Here is a 20276-nt window from a genome sequence, read left to right on the forward strand (position 1 = left end):
TTTAAAAATTAGCATAACTTTTCATTAGGTTCCAACAAATGAGAGACTTTTGGAGTTGTGACTGTTGGCAGAGGAGAAGCATTTGGAGCAGCCGGGGCAGGGCTAGTAAGAAAATTTTGAGATATTTTGTATTGTTTTAATTGGGCCTTTTGTAAAGTTTAATCATTTAATTTATATTTATGTAATAAGTGTTCTGTCTGTTGCTAAATATTGGAAGGGCTAGAATGTACCTTGAAATGGCAAAATTATAGCTTTAATAAAAGCCCATAGGGGCTAGAGATCAATTGGAATATTTTTTCCTTGTTTGGCTGCTCATTTAACATTTTCTTTGACCTGGAGCCAGATTTCTATATCAAAACTGCATTTATCAGGAAACTAAGGATTATGTTCAACTACTGTTTAAAGGCAAGCCTCTATTCATTGCTGTGAGGCCAGAAGTCCCTGAAATTTAAACAAATGGTGAAGTAAAGTAGAAAAATAATGGGGCTGGCCAGCCGTTTAACCCATGCCTTAGTACTTACCGACCTCAATAGGTCCCTGAGTCAGTCCGCCCGATATGCCACGTACACCAGTGTCCCTGTTCTTGGCGCCATTTGTTGGGGTCCTTTAATGGACCGGAACCTTGTGGTGCGGAGTCGACGGTAAGAAAGTGAAAGAGAGAAAGAGAGAGAGAGAGAGAAAGAGAGAGAGAGAGAGACAAAAAAGACCCGGGGACCTAAGCTCTGATGGAGCAAAGGTGCTTTAATGATTTTTCTATGAGTATATATAGGCTGCAGTACAAGAAACTTCTTTCAGGAATGATAGAGATCAGAAAACCAAATGTACAGCAACTGTTACCACAAGGTCAGGAGACAATCCATATCTCAAGAAAGGGGAAGGAGATTAAGCTGTTTTGTCCTAAGGAGAATGTTTACTAAAGGAGACTCATGCTTGCCTCACATAATGACCTCAGTCCCTGGGAGCAGCGTGCTGTTCCCCTTGAAGAGGGACAAAGGACTCATGAAAGACAGCATGTAGGAATCCTCCCGTCAAACATTCCCTGACAGAACATAATCAATCTGATTTCGGTGTTGACCATCTGGTGATGTCCATGTGTAGAATCTTCTCTTGTTTTGTTGGAAGAGGGTGTTTGCTATGACCAGTGCATTCTCTTGGCAAAACTCTATTAGCCTTTGCCCTGCTTCATTCTGTACCAAGGCCAAATTTGCCTGTTACTTCAGGTATCTCTTGACTTCCTACTTTTGCATTCCAGTCCCCTATGATGAAGAGGACATCTTTTTTGGGTGTTAGTTCTAGAAGTTCTTGTAGGTCTTCATAGAACCATTCAACTTCATCTTCTTTAGCATTACTGGTTGGGGCATAGACTTGGACTACTGTGATATTGAATAGTTTGCCTTGAAAATGGACAGAGATCATTCTGTCATTTTTGAGATTGCACCCAAGTACTGCATTTCAGACTCCTTTGTTGACTATGAGGGCTACTCCATTTCTTAAAAGGGATTCTTGCCTGCAGTAATATAAATAATGGTCATCTGAATTAAATTTGCCCATTCCAGTCCATTTTAGTTCACTGATCCCTAAAATGTCTATGTTCACTCTTGCTACCTCCTATTTGATCACTTCTAATTTACCTGTATTCATGGACCTAACATTCCAGGTTTCTATACAATATTGTTCTTTAGCATCGGACTTTACTTCCATCACCAGTCACATCCACAACTGGGCATTGTTTTCGATTTGGCTCTGTCTCTTCATTCTTTCTGGAGATATTTCTCTACTCCTCTCCAGTAGCATATTGGGCACCTACCGACCTGGGGAGTTCATCTTTCAGTGTCATATCTTTTTGCCTTTTCATACTGTTCATGGGGTTCTCAAGGCAAGACTACTAAAGTGTCTTGCCACTCCTTTTTCCAGTGGACCATGTTTTGTCTCTATTATGCTACAAATACATTCAAAGCCAGAGGCAGCTTAAGTGCATGAATTATTGAATATGGTGTTGTGTGAGTTGTTTCTTTTTAAAACATTTTTATTGGATTACAGTTGATTTGTAACATCACGTTAGTTTCTGCTGTATAGCAAAGTGACTCAGTTATATATATATATATATATACACATATACCCACTCTTTTTCTATATTCTTTCCCTATAGAACTCACTACAGAGCTCTGAGTAGATCACCCTGTGCTATGCAGCAGGTCCTTATTAGTTATCTATTTTATATACAGTGATGTATACATGTCAATCCCAGTCCCCCAGTTTTTAAATTTATCCGTCCCCTGCTCCCTGCTTTCCTCCCTGGTAACCATAAATTTGTTTTCTACATCTGTGACTTTTCTTCCGTTTTCAAGGCCATTTGTACTCAGCCATAAAAAAGAACAAAATAAGGCCATTTGCAGCAACTTGAAATGGACCTAGAAATTGTCATACTGAGTGAAGTAAATCAGACAGAGAAAGGCAACTATCATATGATATCGCATATATGTGGAATCTAAAAAAGTGGTACAAATGATTTGATTCTTAAACTTGGCTTTTCAGGTTTTCTTGCCAGCTTTGTCCTTCAGTCAGCACAAGGATGCCAACTTGGGACTCACGTCTGGAGAAGGCATAGACTCTTTTGATTATGACATAGACCTACCTAGCATGCCTGGGGAAGCAATAGAATATCACAGCATTCAGTTAATACGAGATGAATTTTTAATGAACATCCAGAAATTTGCAAGTAGTATTCAAAGAACAATGCAGCAACTTGAAGGTAAGGCTTCAGTTTTTCTCCTTGATTATGCAGGATGTTTCCATTAAGAAGAATTTACTTTTGGACACAGTGGGGGATGGAGAGGGGGGATGATCTGAGAGAATATCATTGACACATATATGTGACCGTATGTAAAACAGAGAGCCAGTGGAAATGTATGATGCAGGAAACCCCAAACTGGTTCTCTGTGACAACCTAGAGGTATGGGATGAGGAGGGAGGACAGGAGGGGTTCAAGAGAAGGGGACACACACATACACACACACATATATATATACCTATGGCTGATTCATGTTGATGTATGACAGAGGCCATCACAATATTGTAATTATCCTGCAATTTAAAAAAATTCCTAAGAAGAAGAAAAATTTAAGAATTCAGGAGATTTTTGGGGTTTTAATTTATGATCGTTCTTTTTACCAGCTCCTGATGTGAAAGACACAGAGCTGGTCTTTGTAAGAAACATAAAGAAGAATGAAGAATGACAAATCCTTGTCTTCAAGGATTTTATAATCTAGGGCCCAAGGAACTATGGCAGAAAAAATAACTTGAGATAGATATTAGGGTCCTTAGGGCTTGGAAAAGTGAGACCATTTGGGAGAAGTGGTGAGGGAATCAAAGAGGACTTCCTGAAGGAGGCAGCATTTGACCTCATCTGAAATGATGAGCAGTGCATTGGTAGGTGGAATTGGGGTGCAAGGGCATTTCAGTCAGGGATAATGTGGGAGGGAACCTTTGTGAGGTTCTTTCTGCATTCATATTGCTAAGCACTCTATGAGATTGTTTGCTGAGCACTCTGTATTTTCAGTCTGAAGATCTAGCCTTTTAGTATAAAAAACTCTCTTGATAATTTCCTCCACTATTTGTCTGTTTTCTTTTGCTAATATTCCTGTTGGATGTGTGCTGCTGATTCTGTTACTTATCTTTTCACTTGTGTTTTCCATCTCTTTGCCTGTGAGTTCCTAAAGAGTGCCTAAAGAGTTCCTCAACTTTTACCTTCACAACTTTTGATTAGACTTTCACTTATTCTGTGACTGTACCTTTTCCATAGCATTCTGTTCTTGTTTGATGGATGCTATATTATCTCAAATCTCTAATAGTTGGAATTAACCCCCCCATCTTTTCTTTTATCTCAATGTCCTCTGAAGTCATTGTTGCTGACTTATCTTGGATTGTCTGTTTCATGCTGGAGACGTTCTCGAATATCTGTTGAGATCTGCTTGTTCAGTTTTTAAATTGACATTAGGTTGTAAACTCAGGAATTCTTATTAATAAATAGCTAAATCATTTTGATGGAGCTTGATGCTGCTACGGTGATCTAATTATCTAAAATGTTTTAGGGACTTCCCTGGTGGTCCAGTGGTTAAAAATCTTCCTTCCAATGGAGGGGATGAAGGTTTGATTCCAGGTTGGGGAAATAAGATCCCACATGCCAGGCTGGGGCGGCAACTAAGCTTGCATGCTTCAATTACTTAGCCTACACCCTGGAGCCTGTGAGCCACAGGGAAGATTCCACATGCTTCAACTATAAGACCTGATGCAGTCAAATAATAAATAAAATGTTTTAGTACATTCTAATGAAAGAGAGGGATATATAGAAATATGAGGATCATGATGTACCAGGCTATATACTAATGTGTGGAGAGAAGATCCAGAATTACCTTGAAGATTGTTGTCTGTAATCATTTCCCCCAAACTACTGGCTGACTGACCATTTTTATTCTACTAGGTGAGATCAAGTTAGAAATGCCGAGCATCAGTGTAGAGGGAGGGGTATCTGAACTGGCAGCTGACCCAGAAACAGTTGAAATTTTGGAGCAATGCGTGATAAACTGGTTGAATCAGATATCTACAGCCCTTGAGGGCCAGATGAAAAAGACGCCACAGGTACCGTGTGCAATGCTTTTGCAGATCCTTAATCCAGTTCATGCTTGCCATCCTGAGAAAGAGCCAAGAGTCTGGGAATCTGTGTGATCTAGCCTCTTTTCTTACTGTTTTGTGGCCTTCTTAAACATATTGAAGTAAACATACCTGAGATGTCATTCTTGGGCTTTCTAAGGTTAGTGTGTTACCAGATGACTCCCTGATATTGATAAAGATAATACTATATATCAGTCAGGATTTTTGAGCTGAAAAGAAAAAAACAAAAATGAGAAAGTCTAACTCAGCTGGCTTAAGCAAGAAAGAGGATTTGTTGGCTCACTGAAAAGTCCAGAGGGCAATGCTGGTTTCAGGTACAGTTTGATCAGGACTCTGGCAATCTAGCTGGGTTTCTCTGTAAATTTCTTGGTTCCAATCTCCTCTCTGAAAGGGCTTCCTCCTCGGGCTGGTCTCCTTCATGGTGACAACTTGTAGCAGTTTCTGACTCCACATCCCTACACCACTTTGTCCAGAGAAGGATGGAGTGTCTAGCGTTCCCAACTGGAGTCCTGAGATTCCCTCTAATTGGACCATCCTAGGTCAGGTGTCCGCCCCTGAAGTCCTTGCATGGATTAGTTCCTAACTATAGAGCCTTTGGGAAGAGGGGCATGGATGCTGGAGGAGCAACCGCAGTGTCCATTCCCCACTAATGATGATGATGTTTGTGTGCTCATTGCAGGGTAACGGTCCTCTGGCTGAAATTGAATTCTGGCGGGAAAGAAATGCCACCCTAAGTGCTCTGCATGAACAAACAAAGCTTCCAATAGTCAGAAAAGTCTTGGATGTGATCAAGGAATCAGATTCGTTGCTTGTGGCCAACTTGCAGCCTGTCTTAACTGAATTGTTCAAGTTCCACATGGAGGCCTCAGATAACGTGAGGTTTCTTTCCACAGTGGAACGTCATTTCAAGGTAGGCTGGGTGCACTGCACTGTGGAAAGTCAGCCACATGGATTTAACTTCTGTTTGTTTATTCAGCATTTTAAAAAATTGCAGTAAAATATCTATAACATGATATTTATTATTGGAACCACTCATAAGAGTAAGTTCGATAACATTCAATACATACCCAGTGCTGGGTACCCATCATCACCTCACCTCCTATATGCAAAACTTTTTCACTGTCCCCAACATAAACTCAACATCCCTTAAGCCACAACTCTGATTTCCCCCTAGCCCCTGGTAACCTCTATTCTAATTTCCGACTCTATGAATTTGCCTGTTCTAGGAATTTCATAGAAATGGAACCATACCCTATTTGTGCTTCTGTGTATGGTTTATTTCACTCAACACAATGTTTTATTTCCTTCCCTTTTTTTTGTATTTGACTGCACTGGGTCTTAGTTGCAGAATGTGGGATCTAGTTTCTTGATCAGGGATTGAACCCAGGTCCCCTATATTGGGAGCTTGGAGTCTTAGCCACTGGACCACCAGTGAAGTCCCAACATAATGTTTTCACGAGTCATCCATGATACAATATATGTTCGAATCTCATTCCTTTTTAAGGCTCAGTAGCTTTCCACTGTATACACCACATTTTGCTTATCCATTCTTCTGTTGATGGGCTTTTGGTTTGTTTCCCACCTTTTGGCTATTGTGAATAATGCTGCTGTGAATCTGGGTGTACAGATATTTGTTTGAGTCTCAGCTTTCAATATGTTTGAGCATATACCCAGGAGTAGAATTGTTGGGTCATATGATACTTCTGTGTTTCTAAGAAAACTTTTCTTTATTTATGGCTGTGTTGGGTCTTAGTTGCAGGACACAGGAGGGGTCTTCACTGTGGCTCTTTGGCTCCCTAGTTAAGGTGCAGTGGCTAAGTTGCCCCAGGGCATGTGGGATCTTACTTCCCTGACCAGGAATGGAACCCATGTCCCCTGCATTGAAAGGCAGATTCTTAACCACTGGACCACTAGGAAAGTCCCAATATTTCTATATTTAACTGTCCATGAACATTTTATATTTAACTCTTTTCCACAGTGAGTGCACCATTTTATTACATTCCCACCACAAGTGTAATCTCCTTTTTCACGATTCCTCTCCCCTCTGATTTATCATGCACACAGTACAGTATTCCAAGGCCAGGAGTCATTATTATACAGGCCTACCTATTTCAAACTTCTTTTGTTTGTTAAACACTTTCTTCCATGATAAGAACTTTTTTTTTTTTTTTTTAATTAAGAAGACAGTCCTACACTATTGGTGGGAATGTAAGCTGGTGCAGCCACTGTGGAAAATAGTATAGAGGTTCCTCAGAAAACCAAAAATAGAATTACCATAGGATCCAGCTATCTCACTCCTGGGCATATAGCCAGACAAGACTCTAATTCAAAAAGATACATGCACCCCTTTGTTTGTAGCAGCTCTGTGTATCATAGCCAAGACAGATGAATGGATAAAGATGTCAATCAACAGATGAATGGATAAAGATGTCCTCAACAGATGAATGGATAAAGATGTCCATCAACAGATGAATGGATAAAGATGCATTACCTATACAATGAAATATTACTTAGCCATAAAAAGGATGAAATAATGCCATTTGCAACAAAATGGATGCAACTAGAGATTATCACACTAAGTGAAGTCAGTCAGAAAGACAAAGGCAAATACCATTTATATCACTTACATGTGGAATCCAAAATATGACACAAATAAACCCATCTATGGAACAGAAACAAGAATCAGGGACATAGAGAATAGACTGTGGTTGCCAAGAGGGAGGAGGGTGGGAGAAGGTAGGAGTGGGAGGTTGGGGTTAGCAGATGCAAACTGCCATATATGCTATAGATTGGAGAAACAACAAGGTCCTACCATATTGTACAGGGAATAATATTCAATATCCTGTGATCAGCCATCATGGAAGAGAATATGAAAAAGAATGTAAAATTTTTTTTAAAACTTGAGAGACCTGCAACAGGAGCATATTGTTTTTTCCCCAAAAGTAATAAAATCCAGAAATACATTTAATAATTGGGTTGGCCAAAAAGTTCATTTGAGTATTTCTGTACCATCTTAAAATATCTTTTAAATTAAAAAAAAAATGAAACTTCCTGTAAACAAGAGAAACTTGTTCTCTTACACCGTTCTCCCTGAGACTGAGCCAGCTTGCCTTGCTCTTTTGTTTGTACCCACCTCTCCTTTTAGAACATAACACATGGATCTAGCTTTCATGTTGTCTTGGAAACAATCCCCTCCATGATGAGTGCCCTGAGGATGGTGTGGATCATCTCCCGCCACTACAACAAAGACGAGAGGATGATTCCGCTCATGGAGCGCATTGCCTGGGAGATTGCCGAGAGAGTCTGCAAAGTGGTGAATCTGCGGACTTTGTTCAAGTAAGAACTGGCGGTGCTATGTGTTACTTAAGCTCTTAAACAGCTTTGTGTGTGTGCTAAGTACTTCAGTTGTGTCTCATTCTTTGCGACCCCATGGGCTGTAGCCCGCCAGGCTCCTCTGTCTATGGAATTCTCCAGGCGAGAATACTGGAGTGGGTTGCCAAGCCCTCCTCCAGGGGATCTTCCCAACCCAGGGATCAAACCCCCATCTATTTATGTCTCCAGGAGTGGCAGGAGGGTTCTTTGCCACTAGCACCACCTGGGAAGCCCTAAACAGCTTTATCAAAACATAATTCATAGACTGTACAAATCACCCTTTTAAAACATACAATTGAATGCTTTTAGTACAAAGTTGGTGAAAAAGTTTGTTCAGGTTTTTCCAGCAGATGCAATGATCTTTTTGGCCAGCCCAATAGATTCAGAGTTGTGCATCCATAGTCGTCAGTGATTTTGGAAAGTTTCCTTCATCCCAGAAAGAAACCCTGGGTTCTTTAGCTGCCTGTCCCCCTCCCCACTCCCCTCCTAACCCTGGGCAACCACTGATCTACTTTCTGTGGATCTGCTTCTTCTGAACATTCATGCAAATAGAGTCAGACAACTTGTGGTCTTTTATGACTGGCTCCTCCCACTCAGCATTGTGTTTTCATGGTGTAGCCTGTATCAGTGCTTCATTTCTTTTTATGGCCAAATAATACTCCACTTGTGTGGATTAATCAGGACCATCTTCCTTAATTAGGGGCTTCCCTGATGGCTCAGACAGTAAAGAATCTGCTTGCAGTGCAGGAGACCTGGGTTCAATCCCTGGGTTGGGAAGATCCCCTGGAGGAGGAAATGGCAATCCACTGCAGTATTCTTGCCTGGAGAATCCCATGGACAGAGGAGCCTGGCGGATACAGTCCATGGGGTCACAAATTATCCTTGGAGAGACCGAGGCACATGGTCTGAGGGAACCTCACACCTGGAACATGGAGGATCCCCTCAGGTGGAACAGACTCTGAGGATCAAATCTGGAAGGGGACACTAATCTTTTTTTTTTTTTTTTAACTCTCTCTTTTATTTTGGCTGAGCTGCATGCAGGATCTTAGTTCCCTGACCAGGGATTGAACCTGTGCCCCCTGCAGAAGTGCAGAGTCCTAACCAGCAGACGGCCAGAGAATTCTCTCTCTCTCTTTTTACTTTCTTAAAAAATAATCTATATAAGTGAAATAGGTACCAAAATCTTAGTACTATCATTTTGCTCCAGTATTACAGCCCCATCCCCCCTCCCCCCATGGATCCAAGACCACCAGCTTCCCTTCAAGCTCAAACAGAAAACTTATCAGGTAAACCACAGCTTTGTCCATTGAGGGGCAGCTGTGGTGAAGGTCTACCTGGGCCGTGGCTTGGAATCCTGCCCACACCGCTGCAAATTGCTTTCCTGCAAATTTCTTGGCGGAACAATCTCTTGCCTGGGAAGCTGTTTGCGATGAGGCTATGTCATCAGAGAGGCTCAGCTCTTTGCTTAGGATTGTCCCCTTAGAACCTGCCCCTCCCCACCAGGGAGCAGCGTGGCTCCAACTCCCCGCCTCCCCGCAGCTCTGCCCTCCTGCCCATCACAGCATCTCTTTGCTTCCCAGAGAAAACCGAGCGAGCGCACAGCATAAGACCTTGGAGGCCAGGAACACCCTCAACATGTGGAAAAAGGCCTATTTCGACACCCGGGCCAAGATTGAGGCTTCGGGGAGAGAGGCTCGGTGGGAGTTTGATCGGAAACGGCTGTTCGAGAGAACGGATTACATGGCCACCATCTGCCAGGACCTCTATGACATCCTGCAGGTAGGGAGGCTGGGTCTTCAATGCATGTGAAGGCGTTCAGATCTGGGATTTGCTCCATGGAAGGCAGTTTGGCTTTTTGACGGTGGATCTCTCCGTGTCAGTTGGGAGCAGGGAGGCCGGGAGTGTCTAGCCAGGAGAGATGCCTGCAGAGCAAACAGAATGTTCCAGAATGTCCCAAAGCACACCTGACCTTTGCAGCTTTCCCTTCAGTGACATCCCCCTTCTCCCCTCCCCCTCTTCTTCTTTTTTTTTTTTTCCCTCAGTGCTCAGCTTGTGGGATCTTATTTTCCAAACCAGGGGTTAAACCCTGGCTCTCGGCAGTGAAATCGCAGAGTCTTAACCTCTGGACTGCCAGGGACTTTCCTTGGTTTTCTTGTTTTAAACATCTGTTTTAGAAAATTGAAATGTAGTTGATGTACATTATATAGGTTACAGTTGTATGGTAGGATTCACAGTATTAAAGGTTATACTCCATTTATGATTATTACGAAATATTGGAAGCCAGCTCTGCTTCAAAGGGAGAAGGTGGCCTCTCTGAGATGTCACTGTCCTTGTTTACTCATCGCAGCTGCAACACGTTGACGGGTACTGACTCTGAGTCTCCCTGAACTCCTGCGTACCGTGGCTTCGCTGGGAGTCTCAGCTCATGGGCCTCACGTGCTGCCTCTCGATGGGGTGTCGTGGACAGCCCACAGCCAGCTTTTGCCTATCTGCTCACATGCGTGCATGATTGCCTCCCGCCTCCCCCAACTTGATTTACAAAACACAAGCTCAGAGATAAAGTGGTCGAGAATTTCAGGATGTTAATAGCAGAGACTTCAATCCAGCCCAGAGCCCTTTGGAGCCTGGGGCCCTGTGCGCCTGCCTGAGTCCCACACCTAAGAAGCCTGCCCTGTATGTACATCATCTCTGCCTCGTGGAGCTCACAGTCTAGTGGAAGAGAAAGAAGGTGGACATGCTAATCACACGGAGGGACTTCTCTGGTGGTCCAGTGGTTAAGACTTCGTGTTCCAATGCAAGGGGTGTAGGTTCCATCCCTGGTCGGGGAACTAAGATCCCACATGGTTCTCGGCCAAAAGAAACTAAAAACATAAAACAGAAGCAGTAATGTAACAAATTCAATAAAGACTTTAAAAATGGTCTACCTCAAAAAATTCTCATGACAGAAAAAAATCACTCAGATCCATAGCTACAGCTGAGATGAGTGCAAAGAAAGGGGAATAGAGGGGGCTCTGGAAGTGTGTGTGTAGGGGCCTGAAAGTGAAGGTGTTAGTCACACAGTTGTGTCTGACTCTTTTTGACCACATGGACTGTAGCCCACCAGGCTCCTCTGTCCATGGAATTCTCCAGGCAAGAATACTGGAGTGGGTCGCTGTGCCCTTCTCCAGGGGATCTTCCCAACCCAGGGATTGAACCCAGGTCTCTCGCTTTGCAGGCAGATTCTTTACTGTTTGAGTTACCCATGTAGGGGGTCTACCCTGTTCTAAAGGGTCGGAAAAGATGAAGGCATATTTAATGATGAGTAGTAGGTACCTGGGCCTCCCAGGTGGCAGTAGTGATAAAAAACCTGCCTGTCCATGCAGGAGACGTAAGAGATGTGGGTTTGACCCCTGGGTAGGGAAGATCCCCTGGAGAAGGGAATGGCAACCCACTCCAGTATCCTTGCCTGGAGAATCCCGCGGACAGAGGAGCCTGGTGGGCTACAGTCCACGGGATCACAAAGAGTCAGACATGACTGAAGTGACTTAACACACACGCACACACAGTAGGCACCTAGACATTTTACACTGTGTGTGCAAAAGCCCTGAGACAGAAAGGAACATGGATCTGAAAGAGGCCTGGGGGGACTATGAGGCAGCAGGGGACGAGCAGGATGGGAAGAGACAGAAAGAGGGGGTAGGGTCCTGAGCCTGCAAAGTTTGAAAACTCTGTCAGGGCATCTGGGACTGGTCCTTTGTGCAGTGGGTAACCCAAGGGCTTAGACTGAGAGGAAGTTACCTGTGTGACACAATCCATTTATTAATAACATGAGAAGCATCATGAGAAAACCAAATGGTCACCTCCCTCATTTTGTTTGATTGGACAGGTCGTGGAGGAATTCTACAACATATTTGGTCCAGAGCTGAAAGCAGTGACTGGGGATCCCAAGCGCATTGATGATGTCCTGTGCAGGGTGGATGGCCTGGTCACCCCCATGGAAAACCTGACCTTTGACCCTTTTAGCATCAAGTGCTCCCAGTACTGGAAATACGTGATGGACGACTTCAAGATCGAAGTCCTGGCAAGTAACACATCCTTTGATTTGACCTTGGAAGTGGATACTGTGATTCTGTTGGGTTATTTAGTTATGTTTAGGGTTTTTTTCCCCCCCAAATCATAAAAAGGGATCCCTGCTTTTTTAGTGAAAAATGAAAACTGTGCAGAAGAGCATAAGGTGAAAATGAACATTTCTCAATGTCCTCTGTCCCCACTCCTACTCCCCAGGCAGAATGAGTTTACCTGAAGTATCTTTGCTGTTGTGTCCTCTCCCATTTCTTTGTCTATATGAGTTAGTATTTTATTTTATTTTATTTTTTATCAGTTAGTATTTTAAAAATTTCCTTTTCCATCATTTTGACTAGTGGAAGGGAGAGAGCAGAAAACTGATGCAGCAGGTGGTCTGCTATTTTTATTTGGACCCCAGCTTCCGCTAAGGGAAGTCCTGGTGGCTCAGATAGTAAAGAATCCTGCAATACAGGAGGCCAAGATTCAATTTCTGGGTCGGGAAGATCCTCAGGAGAAGGGAATGGCAACCCACTTTAGTATTCTTGTCTGAAGAATTCCATGAACAGAGGAGCCTGGTTGGTTACAGTCCCTGGCGTTGCAAAGAGTTGTACCTACCTGTACTGTAGCTAACACAGTATAGCTTCCACTGAAGTACAATGGAAATCCTTCTCAAGGTACTGATTTGGTTTGTTTTGCTTCTTTCTTGACATTTCGCTTTTTGTGGGATAATTACAGGGTCCTGAGGGTTTTTTTTCTTGGCTTTGTTTGTTTGTTTGTTTTTGGCAGGTTATTGAAAAAGAAGCAAAAAATTTTATTGACGAATCTTTTAAGACACTTCGATCAGCTGAAGCAGCATTTGATATGCTTTTAAAATTTAAACATATTCGTTCACGGGAGGCCATTAATCGACAAATGATGATGAAATTTAATGATATCCTTGCGCAGTATTGTAAAGAGGTAACTGAAAAAAAATCTGTGGCTGTCGTAGCAGTGAAAATACACTTGGCAAAATGTAAGCAACTGGACCACACTGTTGTCTTTCTCATCTAAATTCAGAGAAACTGTGGAATTTTCCCAAAATAGCATGTTGTATAATCAAAACAGGTAACCAAAAGGAAGTGGGTTTGCTTATTTAGTGGAGAAATTCAGTAAGAACTTATGAAGTACAATATTATATGCCATCAATCTTATATGCCATTACATTGTGATGGGCCCTGAGTGAATTAGTCATAGTAATAATCATAGTAACAAGAGTGAAGTAGTGTGAAGGTCATGTGTGTGTTCATATACACATTCCTGTTGTAAGGATACTCATTATACATTGTACTCACCTAGATAATCCAGGATCATCTCTTTATTGTAAGGTCAGCTAATTGGCAACCTTAACTCCACCTGCTACCTAATTCCTCCTTATCATATAATGTATTCATAAATTCTGGAGATCAGGACCATTATTGGGGCAGATCTTATTTTGCCTCTGACACCTAATTATTCCCATGAGAGGGTGACATGCTTATTTTATTTTTTAATTTATTATTTTTATTGGAGTGTAATTGCTTTACAATGTTCTGTTAGTTTGCACTGTACAACAATGTAGATCACCATAGGTGTGCATATTAATATATCCCTTGCCTCTTGATCCTTCCCACCCTTCTCCCATCCCACCCCTCTCGGTCATTGCAGAGCCCCAGACTGAGCTACCTACACTATACAGCAGCTTCCCACTAGCTGTCTATTTCATACATGGTGGAGGTCAGTGCTACTCCCCTAATTCATCCCACCCTCCGCTCTCCTTGCTGTGCTCACATGACCTCTACATCTGCGTCTCTATTCCTGCCCTGCAAACAGATTCATTCTGTACCCTTTTTCTAGATTCCATATATATGCATTAATATACGGTATCTGTTTTTCTCTTCCTAACTTACTTCATGTATGAGAGACTCTAGGTCCATCCACATGACTACAAATGACACAATTTCATTCCTTTTCATGGCTGAGTAATATTCCACTGTATATATATGTACCACAACTTCATTATGCATTCATCCGTTGATGGCTATTTAGGTTGCTTCCATGTCCTGACTGTTGTAAACAGCACTGCAATGAATGTTGGGGTACATGTGTCTTTTTGAATTATGGTTGCAAAATTTATTTTAAAGTGTAAGCCCAGGCCATATCACAAAGAGTTAGACTGAGTGACTTTACTTTCACTTTTCACTTTCATGCATTGGAGAAGGAAATGGCAACCCACTCCAGTGTTCTTGCCTGGAGAACCCCAGGGATGGCGGAGCCTGGTGGGCTGCCGTCTATGGGGTCGCACAGAGTCAGACACGACTGAAGTGACTTAGCGGCAGCAGCAGGCCATATGATTCAGCAGTTCCATTTTGTGCATATACACAGATAATGGAAAGCAGAGTCTCGAAGAGATATTTGAACATTGATGCTCATAGCAGCACTATCCACAACTACCAAAAGCTGGAAATAACCCAAGGGTCCACTGATAGATGAGTGGATAAACAAAGTGCGTTATATCTGCACATGGAAGATTATTAAGCTTTAAAAAGGAAGGAAATTCTGCCATATGCTATTAATACAACATGAATGAAACTTGAGGGCTTTGTGTTAATTAAAATAAGCCAGTCATAAAAAGACAAATACTCTATGAGTCTATTTACATGAGGTACTTGGAGTAGTCAGAGTCATAAAGACAAAGTAGAAAGGTGGTTCCTAGGAGCTGGGGGAGAGGGAAATGGGGAGTTACTGTGTTTCATGGGTACCCAGAGTTTCAACTTTTCAAGATGAAAGAAGTTCTGGAGATGGATGGTGATGATGGATGCACAACAGCATTTTGTTGTTGTTCAGTCGCTAAGTTGTATCAGCATGAATGTACTTAATTCCACTGAAATCACACTGAAAAATGGTTAAGATGGTGAATTTTGTCATGCATATTGTACCACATTTAGAAAAATATTACACGATAAACAGTTATAAAACCTCAGTGGCATGTACTACACACACACACACACACACGATGCAGGAGGCCTGGCCACCTGTCATGTCTAGAACAGATTTCAGAATTTCCACGGGGAATTCCCTGGTGATCTGGTGGTTAAGATTCTGTACTTTCACTGCCGAGGGCCTGGGTTTGATTCCTGGCTGGGGAACTAATATCCCACAAACCACATGGCAAGGCCAAAAAATGGTCCCCCAAATGATTGTACACAGTCTGTAAGTACAAGGCAGTCTGGATCATCCCATATGTTAAACCAAACAAAAAATTCCTGCAGAGAATAAGAAAAAGCAGTAGAGACTAAGTAGTAAAAGCACTATTCTGTACCTTTAAGTATTTCTTGACATTCCATGTTCATTTCTTTAAAGATACAAACCTCAAGTTCAATCTTGTCTTGGCCCGCACGCTGATACTGCTTGCTTATGGAATTTGTCTGATTGCTTTGCAGATTGACATAGTTAACAAAATCTTTGTTCAGAACCTCGACAACCCCCCGTTGTATAAGAACCATCCCCCGGTAGCAGGTGCCATCTACTGGGAACGGTCTCTGTTCTTCCGGATTAAGCACACCATCCTCAGATTTCAAGAAGTAGAGGAGATCCTGGACAGTGATGGAGGAAGAGAAGTACGTTATGTCTGCTGCAACGGTCCCGTTTTGAGTTTCACGTTTTAAAAATTATTCATTTATTCAGGCTGCTCTGAGTCTTGAGTGAGTGCTGCATGTGGGCTTTCTCTAGTTGTGGCGAGCGGGGGCTGCTCTTTAGTTGCGGTGCACAGATTTATTGCGGTGGTGTCTCTTGTTGCGGAACACGGGCTCCAGGGCATGCAGGCTTCAGTAGCTGTGGTGTGCAGGCTCAGTAGTTGTGGCTTAGTTGCCCCCAAGGCATGTGAGATCTTAGTTCCCTATCCAGGGATCAAACCCATGTGCCCTGCATTGGAAGGTGGACTCTTAACCACTGGACCACCAGGGAAGTCCTGTATTTCACGGTTTAATTGTAGATGGGTAGCCTTGAGCGTGCCCAGGTGGCACCTTCAATCCAGGTGACCCCTGAGCACGAACTGGCTGTGCAGAGTTGCCTGCATGAGAAGCAGTTCAATTTCAAATCCATGCCTGCAACTCAGACAGTCTTTCCCGTGGTCCCTGGGGACCACATCTCCGTATGTATGACATGTCATATATCTATGACAGCTTCCAGGTGACAAGCACATGACTTCCCCCTGCTCTTGATCTTCAGCCTCTCCAGAGGGTGACCACGCTCTTTTTGATAATACTGTCCCTCCTCTTCATGCATTTTTGTCTGTTATATCAAAAGGGCTGGGAAACCTTTTCTTTAACCATCCAAAGAATAAGTATTTTAGGCATTTGTGGGTCAAACGGCCCCTGTTGCAACTATTCATCTCTGCCTTTCTAGAAAGAAAGTGGTAGATAACATGTGAATGAACAGGTGTATTCCAATAAAACTTCATTCATGGATGCTGAAATTTGAATTTCATATGGTCTTCGCAAGTCATGAATCACTGTCATTCTTTTTGAGCTCCCAGCCATGGGCTGAGGTTTGTGAGTCTTACTAATCAGCCTAGATTTTAAGCCATACCATGGCAGGCAAATCATCCAAATTTGTGCAAATCTGCCTGCTTCCTCTTGCATAAAGTGTTAAGTGATTTTTTTTTCAGGAGAGAGAGAAAATTGTTATTTTCAAGGACAAAGTGACATTTGCCTGACTTCTCTGATAGGTCAAACAAAAATATTTGGAACTGGGTAGGATGATGAAAGACTATGAAGATAGAAAGTATGAGCAGTGGAGAGAGACGACAGAACTGATCCTGCCAACTCTCATGAAGAAGAGTCTGCTTACTAAGGTGCATCTTTTCAGATCTGAAGCAGTGTTCTTACCTGGAGAATCCCATGGGCAGAGAAGCCTGGTGGGCTACAGTCCATGGGGTCGCGAAGAGTTAGACGTGACTGAGCACTGACATGTGTGCACACACACACACACACGAACACACGCACCCCAGACTATGGTGGCCGTGTAAGATGATGGTAACTCCCATTTCCTTGAGGTCTGATGTGTTCACTCTCACGAAGTTGAGAGGTATTTCCAAAATCAAAGGCAAAGAAGGGCAGAGGTGGCAGGGGTTGATCAGGGAGAAGAACAGAGGCAGGAAGGGAAAACATGGAGGTAGCAAAATGTCATGGTCAGGAAACAGGTGGGGATCAGGCAACCCTTCTGACTCCTTGGCTTAATTCTGGGCTTCAGGGACCCAATTTGTAAAATGACCTGGATCAGATGACCACGAACATGCAAAATATTAGTTGAACCGTGTATGAAACAGGTTCAAACTGCTGATGGTTGATTATTTTTAACTTACAGGAAAGTGTCACTTTGATAGCAACCAGGGTTCTTGGCCTTCCCCAATCAATAGAAATTGACTAGAGGCCAGATAAGCAATTCAAAGCAAGGCTTTATTGGGGGCCCCTGCTGCAGCAATGGGGAGTCAGAAGTAACACGTTCCCTTGCTTGTTCACTCCCCTAGTATCGGATGCTGAGCTTGTTCATTATATGGGGTGAGGGTAGGGGTGTGTCCAGGGGGGTCTGGCCAGAGGGGTGGCTTAAGTAATTTGCCCATCCCTTTGGTGGTGTTGAGTTCAGGGACCTTTTTCTCTGGACACCCTGTTTTTGCTATGGCTCTTCAGAAGTGGCAATAAGGATTTTTCAGTCTTTTTGTATCTCTTGTCTAGAATTTGCTCCAACTGCAAGTATATGCAGTTATTTTTTAGTCCCATGTAATTTCTTTGTATTTTGTTACTGGAGGAGAAGTGTGTCCAGGTGCAAGCATTGCAGCAAAGGGTCCCAGGTCCCAGCCTGTCTCAGTTTCACATGATTCATCCCCATCTTTAGCACGGGGCCCAGCATATAGCAAGTGCTCAACAAATTAAATATTAACAGTGGGGACGAAAAGACCTCGGCCTGGCAGTTTCAGGTCTTTGGTCTCCTAAGTTCCAAAGTAGGTACTAAAATGAGCGAAGAGGCCAGGTAGAGCTTATCAGGAACTGGATGGCTTGTGTCCTATTCAAAAGGGACAGCCACTCCCCAGCTTCAGTCTGTTCTTGTCATTTATCATCAGCTTTTCCAATTTTTTGAGGGAAGCCAGATTTTTGGATTTTTTCATGCAATTGCCCAATTTTCAAACATGAGTGCTAAATCAAGTTCTTTAAAAACTCTGTGCACCCAAGTTTGTCTTCTAGCTTAGTTCTGGTCAGCTCCCCGCTCTGTCAGGGCAGCAAAACCCCTCCACTGATTTTTTTTTTTTTTTTTTTTAGTTCTACCAGTTTATTGCCACCAGCCCATCTCCCTCCACCCTCGTGCACACATGCTCAGTCATATAATCCCAGGTCCCAGCCCGCCAGACTCCTCTGTCCATGGATTTTTCCAGGCAAGAATACTGGAGTGGGTTGCCATTTCCTTCTCCTGATTTTTTTTTCAAATTCACATTTATAACTTGGGTTGTGTTGATCTGATTGCTTTGTGGACAGCCCTTCCCATGCTTATGAAACATCATCTCCCCCATAGACTTCTGCCGCTGGTGATGACGCCATAAATCCTGAAAGAGTGCCTGCTTTCTCAATCAACTTTTCACCTGTTCTCAGGGAGATTATTAATGAAACAAAGTACTTGGAACAGCTGGGCTTCCCTGTCCCCGAATTAGCAAGGAACATTGCTCTCCAGGAGGACAAATTTCTTAGGTAAAAGGATTCTTCTTTTAAATCAATGGTCAACACTTCTTATCTTGGGACCCCTTTACATTCTTTTAAATTATTGAGAACCACTCCCCTGCCCATGCCAAGGTTTTCATTTTTGTGGATTTTATAACTATCAATGTTTGTTGCATTAGAAATGAGAACTAAGAAATGTTTAAAATTTGTATTAATACATTTGTCTAAAATAGTAAAGATAAACTTATTTCATGTAAACTTAAATAGCACTTTTTTTTAAAAATTAATTTTCACTGGAGTATAGTTGATTTTGGGGCTTCCCTGGTGGCTCAGATTTTAAAGAATCTGCCTGCAATGCAGGAGACCTGGGTTTGATCCCTGGGTTGGGAAGACCCCCTGGAGAAGGGAATGGCAAACCCACTCCAGTATTCTTGCTGGAGAATTCCATGAACAGAGGAGCCTGGTGGGCTACAGTCCATGGGGTCGCCAAGAGTCAGACATGACTGAGTAACTTTCAATATCACTATAGTTGATTTATAATGTTGTGTTAATTTCTGCTATAGAGCGGAGTGAATCAGTTATACATGATTATACTATCAGTTACACATACATGCTTCCCAGGTGGCGCTAGTGGTAAAGAACCCACCTACCAATGAAGGTAGACGTAAGAGACATGGGTTCCATCCCTGGGTCGGGAAGATCCGCTGGAGGAGGGCTTGGCAACCCACTCCAGTATTCTTGCCTGGAGAATCCCATGGACAGAGGAGCCTGGCAGGCTGCAATCCATAGGGTCACAAAGGGTTGGACACAACTGAAGCAACTTAGCATTCACACATACATACATACTCTCTTTTTGAGATTATTTTCCTGTATAGGTCATTACAGGGTATTGAGTAGAGTTCCCTATAAATAACATTTTGAAATTAAGAAGTAACCAATATTTTCCACAAAGGAAAGTTATTGGGAAGAGTGACATTCTTTTAAATTTGTAGTCTGTCTTTGGTCTTTTGTAACGTATTGTAAGGTTATTAAGCTTTTTGTGAAATCCATTTTTCTAATGTCAGTGACTTTCCTGTAATGTCCAGGTACACGGATGGGATACAACGTATGTTGGATCATTATCACATGCTCACAGGAACGTTAAATGAGGCAGAGTCTCTTCTTCTTGATGACCATTCCCAGGAATTATTAAGAGTGTTTAGATCTGGATACAAGAGGTTGAACTGGAACTCACTAGGTAATAAATTCATCTATCTATTGCCTTTTAGACTTTGGGATGCAATCATTCTTTTAGATTGTCTTAGTCAAATTACAATTTTTGAATGTATGTGAAAGTGAAAGTCGTCAGTCATGTCTGATTCTTTGCGACCCCATGGACTATACAGTCCATGGAATCCTCCAGGCTAGAATACTGCAGTGGGTAGCCTTTCCCTTCTCCAGGGAATCTTCCCAACCCAGGGATTG

General features: G+C 42.7%; 1 protein-coding gene across 2 annotated transcripts in view; it reads left to right on the plus strand.

Annotated features, from left to right (window-relative positions):
- DNAH10 (dynein axonemal heavy chain 10) overlaps nt 1-20276 on the plus strand; it is a 166133-nt gene that overhangs the window by 23633 nt on the left and 122224 nt on the right. Inside the window, exons 6-16 of one of the 2 annotated variants that reach the window (XM_043442362.1) lie at nt 2536-2752; nt 4481-4638; nt 5351-5581; nt 7817-8007; nt 9624-9822; nt 11909-12103; nt 12874-13044; nt 15546-15722; nt 16832-16957; nt 18670-18842; nt 19898-20049. In XM_043442362.1, the coding sequence (XP_043298297.1) occupies nt 2536-2752; nt 4481-4638; nt 5351-5581; nt 7817-8007; nt 9624-9822; nt 11909-12103; nt 12874-13044; nt 15546-15722; nt 16832-16957; nt 18670-18842; nt 19898-20049 (1990 nt within the window). The remainder of the gene's footprint in view (nt 1-2535; nt 2753-4480; nt 4639-5350; nt 5582-7816; nt 8008-9623; nt 9823-11908; nt 12104-12873; nt 13045-15545; nt 15723-16831; nt 16958-18669; nt 18843-19897; nt 20050-20276) is intronic. The other variant, XM_043442368.1, reaches the window with a different exon arrangement.

The sequence above is a fragment of the Cervus canadensis genome, chromosome 1 (assembly GCF_019320065.1).
Source record: "Cervus canadensis isolate Bull #8, Minnesota chromosome 1, ASM1932006v1, whole genome shotgun sequence".
NCBI classification, from domain to species: Eukaryota; Metazoa; Chordata; class Mammalia; order Artiodactyla; family Cervidae; genus Cervus; species Cervus canadensis.